General features: G+C 43.6%; 1 protein-coding gene across 1 annotated transcript; it reads left to right on the top strand.

Moving 5' to 3' along the window:
* The first annotated feature begins 1102 nt into the window (after nt 1-1102).
* TMEM213 (transmembrane protein 213) lies at nt 1103-5306 on the top strand. The gene is made up of 3 exons (XM_005500270.3): nt 1103-1321; nt 3527-3595; nt 4911-5306. The coding sequence occupies exons 1-3, from the start codon at nt 1240-1242 to the stop codon at nt 5075-5077; spliced, it is 318 nt and encodes a 105-aa protein (XP_005500327.1). The 5' UTR covers nt 1103-1239; the 3' UTR covers nt 5078-5306.
* Nucleotides 5307-14340: the final 9034 nt, after the last annotated feature.

Raw genomic sequence — 14340 nt, 5'->3', positions numbered from 1 at the left:
AGCACCTTCCTTCTAGCCCCTCATGGGGTGGCTGCATGTCCCGAACAGGCCACGGATAACCTTGCTTTCACATACGCACTTGAAAGCATGAGTGACCACCACTAAGAGCACCAGCTCCCTGCTGAGCTCACCTCTCCCAGAGCCCTCCCGCTCGATTTAATGCCTGAAGTTTTCTCTAACAAGGACACCATGGTAGGTCAAAGCCAGGAGCGAGCAGAGCCAACAGTCCGGGGAACAGCAGCAACGTGTGATTCTTGTCAGACCAGGACAACACATGCACTTCAACAGTGTGGCTTTTCCAGCCAGGACTGTAGATATAAAAACTTTCCCTCCAGCCAATATAATTTTGCCAGCAAACCACCCGGTCTGCACATGGAGCCGAGCTGGTGGGAAGCCACAGTTCCTGGCGTTACCTGTGTCATGGAGATGGTGGCGTAACTACAAGAAAAAAGTGCTCTTTCAAGCACCACATTGCACATGAGTGATGGAGGCAGTGATGCAGGTGAGAACAGTAGCAGCTTCTCCTGTGCAGAGAGGCCCCAAGCTCGAACTGATTCCAACACATACCCCAACACAGGTCCTTAAGGAAAGGCTGTTGTTACTGTATAATAGCTGTTGGCAGCCCACATGAAGCAACAGGTTTCATCCCATTTATCGGTGGAAACATGACAATAGACTGTGCTAACTCAGGTTCTACTGTATTGGTGTGACACACAGCCCTTCTAAAAAATCATCACCCCACCGCTGGGCAGTTTGGAGGTGGGGGATAACGTGCCAACAAACGCGCAAAACTAAAGCCAAACAGGGAGACAAATTCTCTACCCTGATCCTCTGTTCTTTCCAATTCCATTTGGCCATCTTTGCAGGACCAAAAGGAGACTCAGAAGACAGAAGGTGCCTGGGACCCTGCGGGGCAGGGCTGACTCCAGAGGCCTTTCCTCCCTCCAGCTGCAGCAGATCCTGGGGAGAAACCTTCACACTTGACCTTCAAGGCCCCTCTGCCTGCCTGGGCACTGACATCCACCTCCCCCTGGAGCTGTTTTGGCCTGAGCGCTTCTCGTTCCTCACCCGGTTGCGGCAGGAACGTTCCAGGTGTCCTGGCAGCAGGAAGCTCCTTTGCTCCACCCTCTGCCCTGCACGGCGGCTCTTGGAGCTGGTGGAGGATTTGCTGAACCAGAGCTGCCAGCGACAGCGACCTGACCTGTGCAGCTGCCTGGGTGGGAGCTGGACACCCCCGGCATGAAGCCCTTCTCCCACCAGCCCCGGGCAGCCTTTGCTGTGCTCTTCTTCGCCATCGTGCTCTCGTATTCCTGCTCGGCAGGTATTTATCTTCTCTTATGCTCCAGTTTCTATACCCTGTCTTTTCCCCCCACCCTTTCTCAATGGCAAAATATATTGCCCACCGGCAGTAATTTGTTCTTTAAAAACAAGGTGGGCTCCTTTGTCTCATCTAAAAAGTCTAAAGAGCTGGAATTGATTAATGCTAATGAGAATTACTTGATGTGATCGATCACAGCATCTTTCTGAAGAGATGTGCTTTTGGCAGTTATTAAGAGATCCACTGTAAATGTGACTGAGCTGCAGGCTGCTCCACTGAATGACAAGGAGATAGGGGACCACAGTTACTTGGCCTTCACATGCTTGCAGAGGCAGGGGACCATTTGAAATACCATCCCAGAAGTTCACTGTAGTCGGGTTTAGCTCTTGTTAGGTGCTTTTTACAGGAAATCTGGTTTTGTTGCGCCCTTGATTTGAGAAGTTGCCTAAAACCAAAATGTAAATGAGACTAGTGAACTGCTGTTATCCCACCAGGTTACTGCCTGCATTTGTATATCAGCACCGGTTGAGACCTGACAGATGTTTAAAAATAGGTTGGCTTTGACAGCTTGTCCTTTGGGCTGCAGAGTCTACAAACACGAACTAGCACTCTGCATTCGGCAGCACTTTCTTCCTTGGGTCAGACACAGTTTTCAAAGATTCTTGCAAGTGCTGCTGTGAGGTACTTATTAACCCAGAAAACAAATTATGGGCTTAGCCGAGGTCATTCAGCAAGTCCTAGCAGAGTCAGAAAGAGGAATGGGGAGTACTTGGACCCTGACCTGGAGCGGGCTGCCCAGGGATCTGCTGCATGGCAGTGGCTGCAGGGAAAGCTCTGGTCTTGCTGATGGCTGGTCAGCAAAAAATGCAAAGCTGGGCAACAGCAGGTGATCCCAAGGGGGACATCTCCTGCAGGTTTATCTGCTCTTACTTGGAAAACACCAAACTCAAAGCAAAGGTTTGCTCAAAGGTCCTGTTCTGTTTCGGTTACCTGAGCTGAAATTAATCAGAGCCATTATTTTGAAGTCTTCAGTGGAATCAAGCTGGAATTTTCTATCACGCTCCAAATTATCAACTCAGAGTGATGGAAATAGTCTGGAAATAGTTCCCTCACACCTTCTGCCTGGTCTGTGCGCCAGCAGCACTCTGGAACCTCTCCATCTGCATGCAGCAAGAGCCCTCACTTCTGTAGCCTCTCCAGGCTGGTTTTCATGTGCCTGTGAAGGGGGGCATTTCAGCACTGGATACTTCACCTGGCCAAACTTCAACTGTAGTGCTCATAGTGGCACAGGAGGAGGTATTTCTTTGACTCCCCCTTCCTCCTGCAGCAGGGGACAGGCTGGTGTTAATGCACAGGGACCACAGCCGCCTGCGTTGTTCCCACACAGGTGTCCTGCAGCTGCCCTTGCCTCTGATCCTGCAGTGCTGAGAGGTGCGTGATGAAGCTGAGGGGCAAGGAGGGTATTAGGACATCTAAAGAGGCTTTGGCCTGTGACAAAGGCCAAAGGAGGGCTGGAGGCCAGCCACAGAGCCATGCCAGAGTCTGTGTGTGCTCTGATTCAGAATAAAAAGGAAAAGCCTTCATTGAAACCCCTGTCCCTCTCCCTCCCTCACTTATTTCTGTATGTTGTATTTTCCAACCTGAGCTGGTTAGTGTTCTGGCCTGAACCGAAGCCCAGCCACATCAGTTTCAGACACAGTTGCACCTGAGCATCCACAAAGCCAAAGCGTCCTGCTGAGGCTGTGGTGGATCTGCTGGGGCTTTGCATGGATGGGCTCAGCCCTCGGCTCTGCCAGACTCCTTCACACCCTGGAGTTACTGGGGTTTTCCTAAGGGCAAAAGGAGGCAGATGTACAGCTGTTTCTCATATCAGTCCTTGCTCATTCTGCCCCTGTAGCTTAGGAAAGGTCACTGGTTAGTTTGAGCTCCGAGTGATGGCTCACACCAGGGTCACATTTGGGTAGAGGCACTGTGATTCACCTGCTCTTCATGGCTGGTGCTAGAGCAGGTCTCTCTGTTCTGACGGTAATAGGATGAAAAAGCATATGCTGATGCAGCAGTGTTTAGGGCAAGAACTTACATTTTCTCCAAGTTGTTACCATCCTATGGACCTCTGTAAGGTCAATGGCTTTCAGTTTTTCATGCTTGATGTCTAGTATTGCTTTTCTAACCCAACCTGCCTTTTCTCTTGTGCTTTACATCTGGCAGCAGCTGAAGACATCTCCGATGTTTCAACAAACACCACATCCACAACTGAGAACGAAGCACCATGTCTTAGTAAGTCTTCATAAATCACTACTACCATGATAAAGCCAGGTGATGAGACCACACATGTGACTGAGAGGCTGTCCTGGAAAAGGATTTATCTCTTGTCATGGCTTCCATTGCAGGTGAAATTCCAGGATGTATTTCTAAGACTCCTCTATTGGCACAACCAGTATGATATTTTAGGTACATTCAGACGGACTCATAGCTTTGAACAGACTAATTCAAAACTAATTCAACATGTGTGTCCTAAAGGTCCCTGCCAGCCTCTAGGCACAATGTGGATTCCCAAGAGCACCTCTTTCCCCCACCCTATCAGGTCTAACCCAAACAACCAGTCCCAACTCAAGATCCTGCCAGTCCTTCCAGAGTCACCCTGCGTCCCAAATGTCAAATGTCCCCACAGTCCTGCACTTCCTGAATTACAGTAGGTGTACCAATAGAGGTATGCTACTTCAAAGCATGGCATAGGGGGAAGGCATCCTTCTCTCTTTGGGCACATACAAAACTTACCTCTCTTCTTGTGGAATAAGCTGTTCTCTACAGCGCAGGACAGCTGTGCTGTGTACACTGAAGGCAAATGCACGGGAACACGGTCCTGCTTGACATAGAATCATTTAGGTTGGAAAGCATTTTCAGATCATCGAGTTCAACCATTAACCCAGCACTGCCAACTCCACCAAGTCCAACTGTTGACCTAGCACTACCAACTCCAGCACTAAACCACGTCCCCCATGAATGAGAGCAGCTGAGAAGCACCTGCACTTGCCTTTTCCCTGGAAATGTCCAATGTGCTGGCTGCCATGCAGCAAGGTCAGGAGGCATTTATTTTTCACAGCTGACAAGTTTTGTGCACATCAACATGCCGCTGTAAGGTGGTTTTGGCTGCCTCAGCTCTCTTGGGTGCTGGGGTTTCGTGCTCAGCTTCTATTCTAGCCTAAGGGGTCAAGATAGCATGGTCCCCCAGGCTCCCTTTGATATTTCCACGTTACCACGCAGGACAAAGACACAGAACTGGGTATTTTTGCTGTGCTCTTGTGACAGAAAAAAGTATGGCAGATGCCTTTCAATAGCAGCATAAATGAAACAACTAATAACATATTCCTTAATTGACTTTAGGAAATTGGACTGATTAAAAAAAAAAAAAGCAAAAGGTGCAAGAAAAAATACATGGAAATGTTAAAAATTATTTCATTTTTGAGAACATCAAGGCAGAGTGACAGGCCACAGGGTAGAGAGTGAAGTCACTGTCTCATGTATCTTCTGGCAAAGGAAACATGTTACTTACTCAGCCTCCCCTCAACTCACTTCATTTATTCTCCACCAGATGTGAACTGCGCGCAAGTAGCCAAGTGCTGCCCCACGGGCATGGATGATTATGGATGGATTGCAGCGGCCGTCGGCTGGAGCCTCTGGTTTCTGACTCTCATCCTGCTCTGTGTGGACAAGGTCATGAAACTCCGGCCTGACGAACACAAACATTTGGTGGCCTGAAGCAGGGCAAGCCAGCAATCAGCAGCACCTGGGAGCAGTGAGGTGCAAACAGACTGACAAAGCATTTAGATCACTTTCTAGGAAGTAAAAAAGAAAGGGAATGTACCTTCTGGCAAAAAAAGGCAAGATCTAAGCAGGGCACGTGCTGGGGCTTCATCCTCCCTTGCAGGGTGAAGCTGCCAGCCAAGGTGTGGAGCAGTCAAGTCCCTGCAAGGCACCACACACATCCCACAGTGGACAGAAAGCCTTTTCCCCGAGTTTTTTTCCTTCTTGATGTGAGTGTGCCAGCAGCAATGAGACACCAAAAGATCAGTTACCGGTCTACAGCACACTGCCTAAAGGCAACCCAGTACATAACCTTTGACTTTGAAACAGAAAGTGGGTAAATAAAGTTATTTTCTGGAGGATCGATGCTACCAGATCCTTTGCTAAACTATAGGCCAGGTTACTACAGTACATTAGATGTAACTGATCGATTATACTGAGTCCTTCACACTTCATAACCTGCGGTATTTTAAAGTTTATTAAATGAGACCAGTGAAAACTCTGTTATAGAAATATAGGATTGTTTGGACTGGTTTAAAAATAAAACTAGTTTTTCTAGTGAAGTTTATATGTGAACTGTTTTGTAGGAATTGAACGCTGGTTGTATTTATTCAGCTTGCACCTGCCCGTGTCACTAAGCCAAACTGAACCCTGGCAAGTAGCTTTAAACCAGCATATCCAATTGATGCACAAAACTTTCCTATTTATGCAAGATGATAATAAACACTTATTGATGGAAAGATTCTCACTGACTGGTTTAAATTGACAAAGCTTATATTGGCAAGGAATTGCCCAACCCAAATTATTAGAAACATGATTCTAACATGAAATATTCACACAGAAGGATTTCAGTCAAAACTGTCTGGTTTGGGGCAGTTTCATCGGTTTGATTTCTTTCCATTATTAAAACAATAAATCAGTGTTAAATCCACCCAGAAATTCACAGGATTAGCAACCCTGCTAGAGACCAGCTGAAATGAAACATAAAAAGTTACTCTTAAACCAAAGAAACTTCTATTGGAGATTTCTGTCTGTTGAATGTCATTAAAACCTCCCTTTGGCTTATCAATGCATAACTTTTCTAGGTAGAAAAGAAACAAATCAATTTAAGACTCTTCAGATTGATTCTGGCACAACTAGACACCTTGATCAGGACATTTCAGAGTGATGGGCAGTTGGCCCTTATCAACTATCCAGTATCAACAGGAAGGGGTACAAGATAGACCCTGAGGAGACATCCTTCCCTATCATCAGTATCACTTAACACAAAAAGTCTTCTGGAGTGAAATGCTGAGCAGAGATGTTAGTGTCAGGAAATAAAGTTTTGAAAGGGAAGGGCTTAATTATTTTGTGGCATTTTTACTGTGTGTTTTGTTTGTTGTTGTTTTTTAACACACACCATACTAGTAGTAGTAAACAATCACAAAATATTGCTTCATTAAGGAAAATCTCAACATTTCAACACACAACAATTAAAACAACAAAATATTTCACAAGATGTTGCGGTTTAACACAAGCCAGCAATACAACCACGATAGCCGCTCACTCATCTCCTCCCTCTCCCCCACCCCAGTAGGGGAGAGAATCAAAGGGGAAGGGAGAAACTTGGATTGAGATAAACGCAGATTAATAAAATACTAATACACTACTATCAAATATGTATATATAAAATAGAAATAAAAGATACTCAAGGCAATTCCTCACAAACTCCATCCACACTAAGCAGCCAGTATCAGGAAGCAGCACCCTGGTCCTGATGAGAGGAAAAAAAGGAAAAAGGCAGAAAGGCTCAGAGGCCTCTACAAAATGGCAAAAGACTGAACTAAACATCCTGAACCGAACTCCCCCTGCTCAAGAGAAAAAGAGCTAAGGAAAAAAAAAGCCCAAGAGCAAACAAGAGTGAGAACATCCAAGAGAGACAGCAAGAGAGCCCGGAAGGTCCCGATTCTCCTTAAATAATTAGCATGACGCTAATGGGATGGAATACTTTTATTGATCAGTCTGGGTGTTGGTCAAGCACTGCCCCATCTCTGCCCCCCTTCCTTCATACCTCACACCTGTGGGCAGAGCGCTCAGAATGTCCTTGGCTCTCAAACCAGAGCAATTAAAGGCATAAAAACATTAACTGTGCTGGGGTGTTATCTGTTTGTTCTCAAACTAAATCCAAATAATGACCATGCTAGCTATGAAAAAGAAAGCCTTCTAACTGCGCAAAGAAAGTTAACTCATTTTCAGTCAAACCTTATGGAAACAAAGGACTCTATATATTATTGTTGGTGTTGACTGAAAGAACAGCGGGTTGACAGATAATAACCACCGCAATCACTGATGGAAAACAAATCTAGCTACACACATCATTTTTTCCTGATTTATTAGTTTTAATAGTGGAAAACGTGTGTTAGCCTGGAAACAACATGACAGATACTGTGAAAGAAATGCGTTGCCTTAGTGCCTGCCTTGTGCAGACCTCTTCCTACAGTTCTCCAGTATTACAGAGACTGTTGTCCTGGTTGGGAACACAGAAGTGCCTGCTGGTTATGGCACTGGTTTTCATCTTTGAGGGAATATGTTTCATAGTTTTTTGCATTTTGTTGGCAAAGGCTGTAAGTGCGTGGAGGCAGCCAGTCATGGAAGTAAACCTATTCCAGTCTGAAGAGCTGGAAGCACTTGACACAAGATCTAGAGGTGCTACAGCCCAGCACAACACCCACAAACTAGCTTGGTAACAACCAGGCAATTCTGGGCCACTTCGTAAAGCCTGCCTTTAAAAGCACAGCTTGTTTGTTTTTCACACTTTCCAAAACAATCTGTGTGCAGCTACCTTCAAGGAATGTAGTAGACTCAAACCTCAAGTTTTGCTTCTTGCAGCTACTGTTGAGGATTCCCAGCTCAGGCAAAATGGGGAAAAAAGGAAAAAAAACCCCAAACCATAGTTTTTCATATATTGTAATACCCACAGGATTTTGTATAGCTATGTTCAAAAGTGACACCCCAGTCTCAACAAACTCAGGTATGCAAATGGAATATCTTACAGATCATTTCTGCTGTGAAATGTATACTTTTTCTAGACCACTGACCTGTAAACCTCTGACCTAATATAACAGGTTTTTTTTCCTTACTGCTTTGACATCTGACATTGCCAGGTCTGATCTATAGCCTCTTCTTTTCAAGTCATTTGACTTCCCTCGAAGTGGACTGGGTCACTTAGAAAAATGAGGTCCTGTAATGAATTTCATGAGCGTGTTACTACTCCTGGAGTGTTCTGGGATCCCTAAACAAAGCGGCAGTATCCTGAAAGCTCAAAGGCTACCAACCTAAACATCTTATCTGTTCCTATGCAACACAATAGCAAAAAAAACAATAATTAAAGAGACTCTGAAGTACACACTATGTGTTGTTGTGATCCTAGGCATGGTGGGCTATCACACGTACAACATAAAGCAAAGCATTGTACAAAAGGACAAGAAAAGCCCTTACAGTGTTGTCAGTGTTTCAGGGGCTTGTCAATAGTTACAGAATGTGCAGAATAAAATAAGTTGCATCCAAAAGACCTGTGAGATTGAAATAAGGACAAAAATTAATATGGAGAAATTGACTATACGTGATTTACAGTAAATATAATCTAAAGATTATCCGTGGTCTGCTGCTACATTTCCTGGAATATTTTTGGCTAGAGAACCCACAGTAGCACAGCTTGTGGGTTACAATCCCTATTTTAAAACCAATCAAGTCACAATAGAAGGCTGTGGTCTGGTTTTGATGCAAATATTAAAGGTGAGTCTACAATACAATGTCTCATAAATGTGGTCCACAAGCACTGTCATAGACCAATGTACTCATGTATTTCGTATTATCTCATGCTGACATTATAATACCTCTAATAGTAGATCCCCAAGTAGTGTAATGCTGTCCAAATCCTCTTGACTACCAGGAAGCTACACATACATCCAGCACGAGCCTTGTTTCATTGTTTGGGCTTTTTTCATTGCAATTTAGGAAGATAGACGTTTTTGTTTCCACATGAAACCTTGGAAGCAAAACATAACTCCTGATTTATCAGTGCGCATAAATAATTTCACCCATGTTAAATTCTGGCAACCCTTCAGACTGCTACATATGGTGCCATGCCGTAGCACTGAGCTGGTTTAGGCTCTTGTACATCTCAAAGTGTGTAGAAAATGACAGCTCATATCACCTACTAAGCTGCAAACTACCCTCTCAGAACAATGATGGAAATGTTAATGCTCCGGTCATTTATTGTACATTGTCCAGTCAAATTCTATGTCCTTGGACCAAAAAAAAATCCTCAATGGAGAAGAAATCTGTTCCAGTTCATATGATTTAGTACAAAGAAAAGCAAAAAACCAAAAGAGATGAAACCTGCATGGCTAAATACGAATATGACTGAAAGCCAGGAGTTTGAACCCTGACACTGCTGAACATGCTGGAACAGTTCTTCATGTTCTTTGGACAAAGCTTCTGAATTTCAGGCATGAAGACACACGGTGCCTGGAAAGGAAAGAGAGACGCGGTTGGCACCTGGGACAGCTGCTGGTCTGCAAGTGTCTCAGATAGACAAACAGAGCAGCAGGGAACACGTAACCGATCAGCACTTCTAATACCAAAAGAGAAAATCATTAGCAGCAGCAACACAGCATTCCAGGGCAACTACTTCAATTTGCCTGGAGATAATATCAATCACATCTGACTAGTGATTTTTTTAAGTTCTTAATTCAAGGCTAAATGGATTGGTACTTGATGCATGACTCTTCCTCTTTTGAGATACCATTGCTCTGGTAATGGCTCACATTACTCACTGCCTCTGTCCTTGGGGTTTTAGTGAATGAGCTACATATTAAGCAATTGCACTTTACAATGATTACACTTGGCGAAATCACTAGGGGGATGAGAACTGGCAAGCAACAGAGCTTCCTGCTTGCACAAAACACACAGAGAAAAGACAGAGGTTAAATTCATAATAAAAGGTGCTCTGTATTGGGATTTTGTAGGGATTTTGATGAAGCCATTACAAAAACTAGGATTTCAGAAAAATATTGTATTAATAATTAATTACAGCCAAGGAATGAAATACAGGCGTTCTTGGGAAGCATTCACCCTCTCTCATCCTTACATTCCAGATCCTGCTGATTTTGTGATATCAGCAGTACCAGCATACATTGTGGAATTTAAATCACACTGCAAGTTTCTGTCCCAGAATCAAACATGCACTTTTTAAAGAGCTTCTTTCCAACTCCTATTTCATAATACCCTTCTGGAAATAAACAGGGGGTAACAATGCAGTATTGTCTCCCAAGTCTGCAAAGAGCTTGGAAAAAAAAATACAGCTCTAAGAGACGCACAGACTTTTTCTGTCCAATTCAATGGTATGAAATCTAAAAACACATTCAGTTAACCATTTTGCTCGCCTACCAGAAATAATACTTCATGGGCCCTTATGTCTTGCTGACATAAAACTTCCCCAGAATTGACTTCTACCTCCAAAAAGAAAGCCTCTCTGCGGTCACAAAGGAAAAACGTTCGCTCTCGGTCACCAGCAAACAAAGCTCAATTTCAAACCCCACACCTTGTTTGTGCCCTTCGCTCTAAGAGCTAGACAACTAACCTAATTGCAAAACTCTATATTATCTCCCTCTACCACTATGTGTGGTAAAGTCACATCTTCTATATGTAAACCTGCAAGATACATATTTTGGGGACAGCGTGAACTAAACACCACTCATGCTGTGTCAGTCCCAAATCCCTCCATTTCTCTGTCTCTCCAATGGTGTCCCCCCCAGTTTGGTTTTCCATGGGAAGGAACGAAAAGAGCCTGGGGAAATTTATAACCTAATTTAGATGAAGATGCCACAGGCCATACAGACCTGGAGCTGAGCTTTCTTCCTGAAGCTCTTCCCCTCAGCATTTTGAAATCAATCCTTTGAGGACTGTAGATATTTTCATGCAAGAACACCTTTCTATGACCTTTTTGTTTCAACTTCTCCCTTGTGATTGCAATCACTCTGGTTTCCCCTCACACTTCTCTCTCTCATTGATCTCATTTTTCATAAACTTCACATATTCGCTACTCAGTTTGTGCACCCACCTAAACACAGTGCGCCACGCTTCACCTATTTCATATTAATGGCTTTTTTTTTTTAAGACAAGCATACAGAAGCATAATGCTCGAGTCCTAGTTAAACTTCCTGCTGGTTCTGTGCTGTTTGGTGTCTGTATATTCTGAACTATTTACTCATTTCAGTTTAACTTTTATTATTCTCTGTTTACTCAATACACTAGGTTTCTTCCCTTCATTTCCAGCCCACAGCTGTACCCGATGTTGGTTGCAACAACCCAAAAGACCCGTCTTGTCCTTTCCTTCTCTTCCCTTTCCAGTGAGGAGCTGGAAATCAAATCAACCCCAACTGATCATATTTCTGCAAGCTCTGCCTCTTTTCTGATGACTTCACTAAGTTATTTTCATTAATACTCTATCGGTGGCTCTTTGCTCCCACGAGAAGTGGGATCATTGTAGGTAATGCTGTGCCAGTGATGCTGTCTGTGGACGCAACAAACAATTTCTTTGCAGTTCTACTCTGCAAGAGCAAGACTGTGGTTTCCAGCATCCTAGCAAATTTTCTTCCATGTGGCAGTGAAGTACAGGGGATGTAGCAAGAAATACTTGACCGCACATCTACACATCCTCTAGTGGGAGATTCCTCACCTTAAATCTTGAATTTTTGAAGAGTTCTTGTTTAAAGCTGCCATCATCAAGCCAGAAGACAGAAACTATCATAGAATCAAAATTAAGCATGGAAACACTTGACAGAAAGTGTTCCATACCAAATGCAAGGCAACTTAACCTGCAACCCTGTTATCCAGGATTGCATGGACTAACAAATCTGGTAACCGGTTCATATATAAAGAAGTTTTTTCTGAAACACAAACACTACCCAGTTACTACTTTTATATCACATGCAGCACTAAAACGTTCAAACAGCCTGGATGAGAATATCAGCTTCTGAGAAGCCTTGGGATGGAAACCTTAGAGAAGTTTTAACGGGAACATGATAGAATTCTTAAAAAGCGTGTACATTAGAATTGGAAATGCAAAACAATAATTTTCAACTTTTAGTCTCTTTTCTACTCTCTTAATTCTCATTTCACTTCATCTGCTCTACCTGTGGCAATAAGAGGATGATGGTAAGTGAACCTGAAAACCACCATGTCAGGGATCCACAGAATTTTAGCCTTCATTTCAAAAGAATCTTCAGAGCATTTATTCAAATGTGCCAACATTTTATTCCAATTAAGGCAAGATGTAACAGCCTAAACATAAACTTATTGGAGTAAGAACTATTTAAAAATAAACAGGACTGGCCAATTACAAAGGAAAACACATAAAGGGTATTAAAAGAAATCAAGACAAACCATTCCAGCTCTACAAGCTATGAAGTGCAAATAAATGCGTATTTTTCTAGTACTAATGTAACTTTTTTCTCTTCTGTCAATCTTCAGTGGGATTCATAAGATCGCAGTTCTACTTTGGAAAAGTCTCTAAAAACACAGCACAACTCCACAGGATTTTTGCTTCTCCACTTTCTTACTCTCAGGATGAGTAAACTCACCCCAGGACTTGGATGACAAAGCCAGACACATCTTGCCAAATGCATCCCAAGCTGTACTAAAGAATCTGTAGGATAAATTCTCCTTCCAAAGCATACATGCAACAAAATGGTTTTCAGTGGAAGTCATGCAGATGTGACCAGGGCCAACATGCAGACCAACATTTGGATGTGAACTACCAATCCTCTCAGTATGAGCTGCCACAACATTCTGCCCTCATTGAATTAGTGTTAGAGATACAGAGGAAAATGATTATGGGTCCTCCTTCTGACATAAGGTACACTTCAAGGGACACCCACTAAAACAGAGATCCCTGACCTTTGAAGCGCTCAAGTGCACTCACACCAAACCACTGCTAAGCTACCGTGAATCTTCAGCGGCATTGCCAAAAACTTCCATAAATAATTTCTGCTGCCTCAGTATTTAGGACCTACAGATAGTGGAATACACAAAGGACAGCAGATTGATGACAACGAAATACATCCAGATTTCCTCCTCATTTTTAAACAAAACATAACCAGGAAAGGGAAAAGAAGCCCACAACTGATTTTTGCTTCCACATGTAAGCACTTCAGAGCTGCTACTTTTCCCTAGGCACATCTGAACAGTTCTGCAGGAACCCCACAGCCACGGTGAGGTGCTTTTGGGAGTCTCACTGATCAGATGTTCCTTGCTGGTGCAGACCAGCACTGCAAATGGTGAAGGACTGCAGAGAAGAGCGGTTGTGTTATGGGATCAGCTTGAGTAGAGGCAGGAGGAGCTCCCAAAATTTTATTTCTTTTTAGTGCACTATTGCAGGTGCACCTGGAGACCTGGTTACTGTCCTCTGCCTTCTGACCATCAGGTGTTACCTTTTTTTTAATCCATTTTCAGCTTTATGTCCATGTTCAGAAAACAACAAACAGGTATTTGTTTGTTTGGTTATTTTTTTAACCCATTTATTTCTTCACTGCTGCAAAAATACGGCCCAGACCATGTTACCACCTCAAAGTCACAAATGTTCTTCATCATGCCACTTCAAAGCTCCTGGCCAAGTTGTGCCTTTTTTCAAGGACTGACACCTGTTAACAAAGAACTGCCAGATAAGGCACGGAATGGGAACCACCCATTTCTTCTGTGAGCTGAAAAATTGCTAAAGCTGGAAAAAGGGAGAATGTAGTAAGTGTTTAAAATGAGTTCAGCTGCCTACTGCCATCCACATGACACAACTGGTGAGTTCACTTGGGCTTGAATACATACCAGCTGCCTTGTGTAATCCATCAATGTGTTTTCTAGCCATGAGTTAACACACAAGAGTGTCAGTAGTTTCGGTTCTTGGGGGGTTATGATCCCTGTGAACAGCCTCTTTCCAAGGTAACGCTGTAATCCTGCTGTCCGTGGTCTGATTTAAAGGCGCTGGCTTCAGCACTTGGTAGGAATGTGTACTTCTGGGTGGTCAATCTATTTACGTACCTACGTGTGTGCGTAGAGGTGCATGACACTGGGGTAGCCAGCATCTCAGCAACAACTCCTATGGGTGCAGAGGTGATATAAAGACCTTGTGTGATGCTGCTGCTCTCCAACCGCAATATAAGAAGCCTGTTTCAAACTACTGT

Source organism: Columba livia, chromosome 1 (genome assembly GCF_036013475.1).
Source record: "Columba livia isolate bColLiv1 breed racing homer chromosome 1, bColLiv1.pat.W.v2, whole genome shotgun sequence".
Lineage (NCBI taxonomy): Eukaryota > Metazoa > Chordata > Aves > Columbiformes > Columbidae > Columba > Columba livia.
This window is presented reverse-complemented; position numbering and strand designations above follow the sequence as displayed.

Coding starts and splice junctions, on each gene's coding strand:
- TMEM213 (XM_005500270.3), top strand. CDS start 1,240: ATGAAGCCCTTCTCCCACCAGCCCCGGGCAGCCTTTGCTGTGCTCTTC. Junction 1,322..3,526: donor CTCGTATTCCTGCTCGGCAG/GTATTTATCTTC, acceptor TACATCTGGCAG/CAGCTGAAGACATCTCCGAT. Junction 3,596..4,910: donor GAACGAAGCACCATGTCTTA/GTAAGTCTTCAT, acceptor ATTCTCCACCAG/ATGTGAACTGCGCGCAAGTA.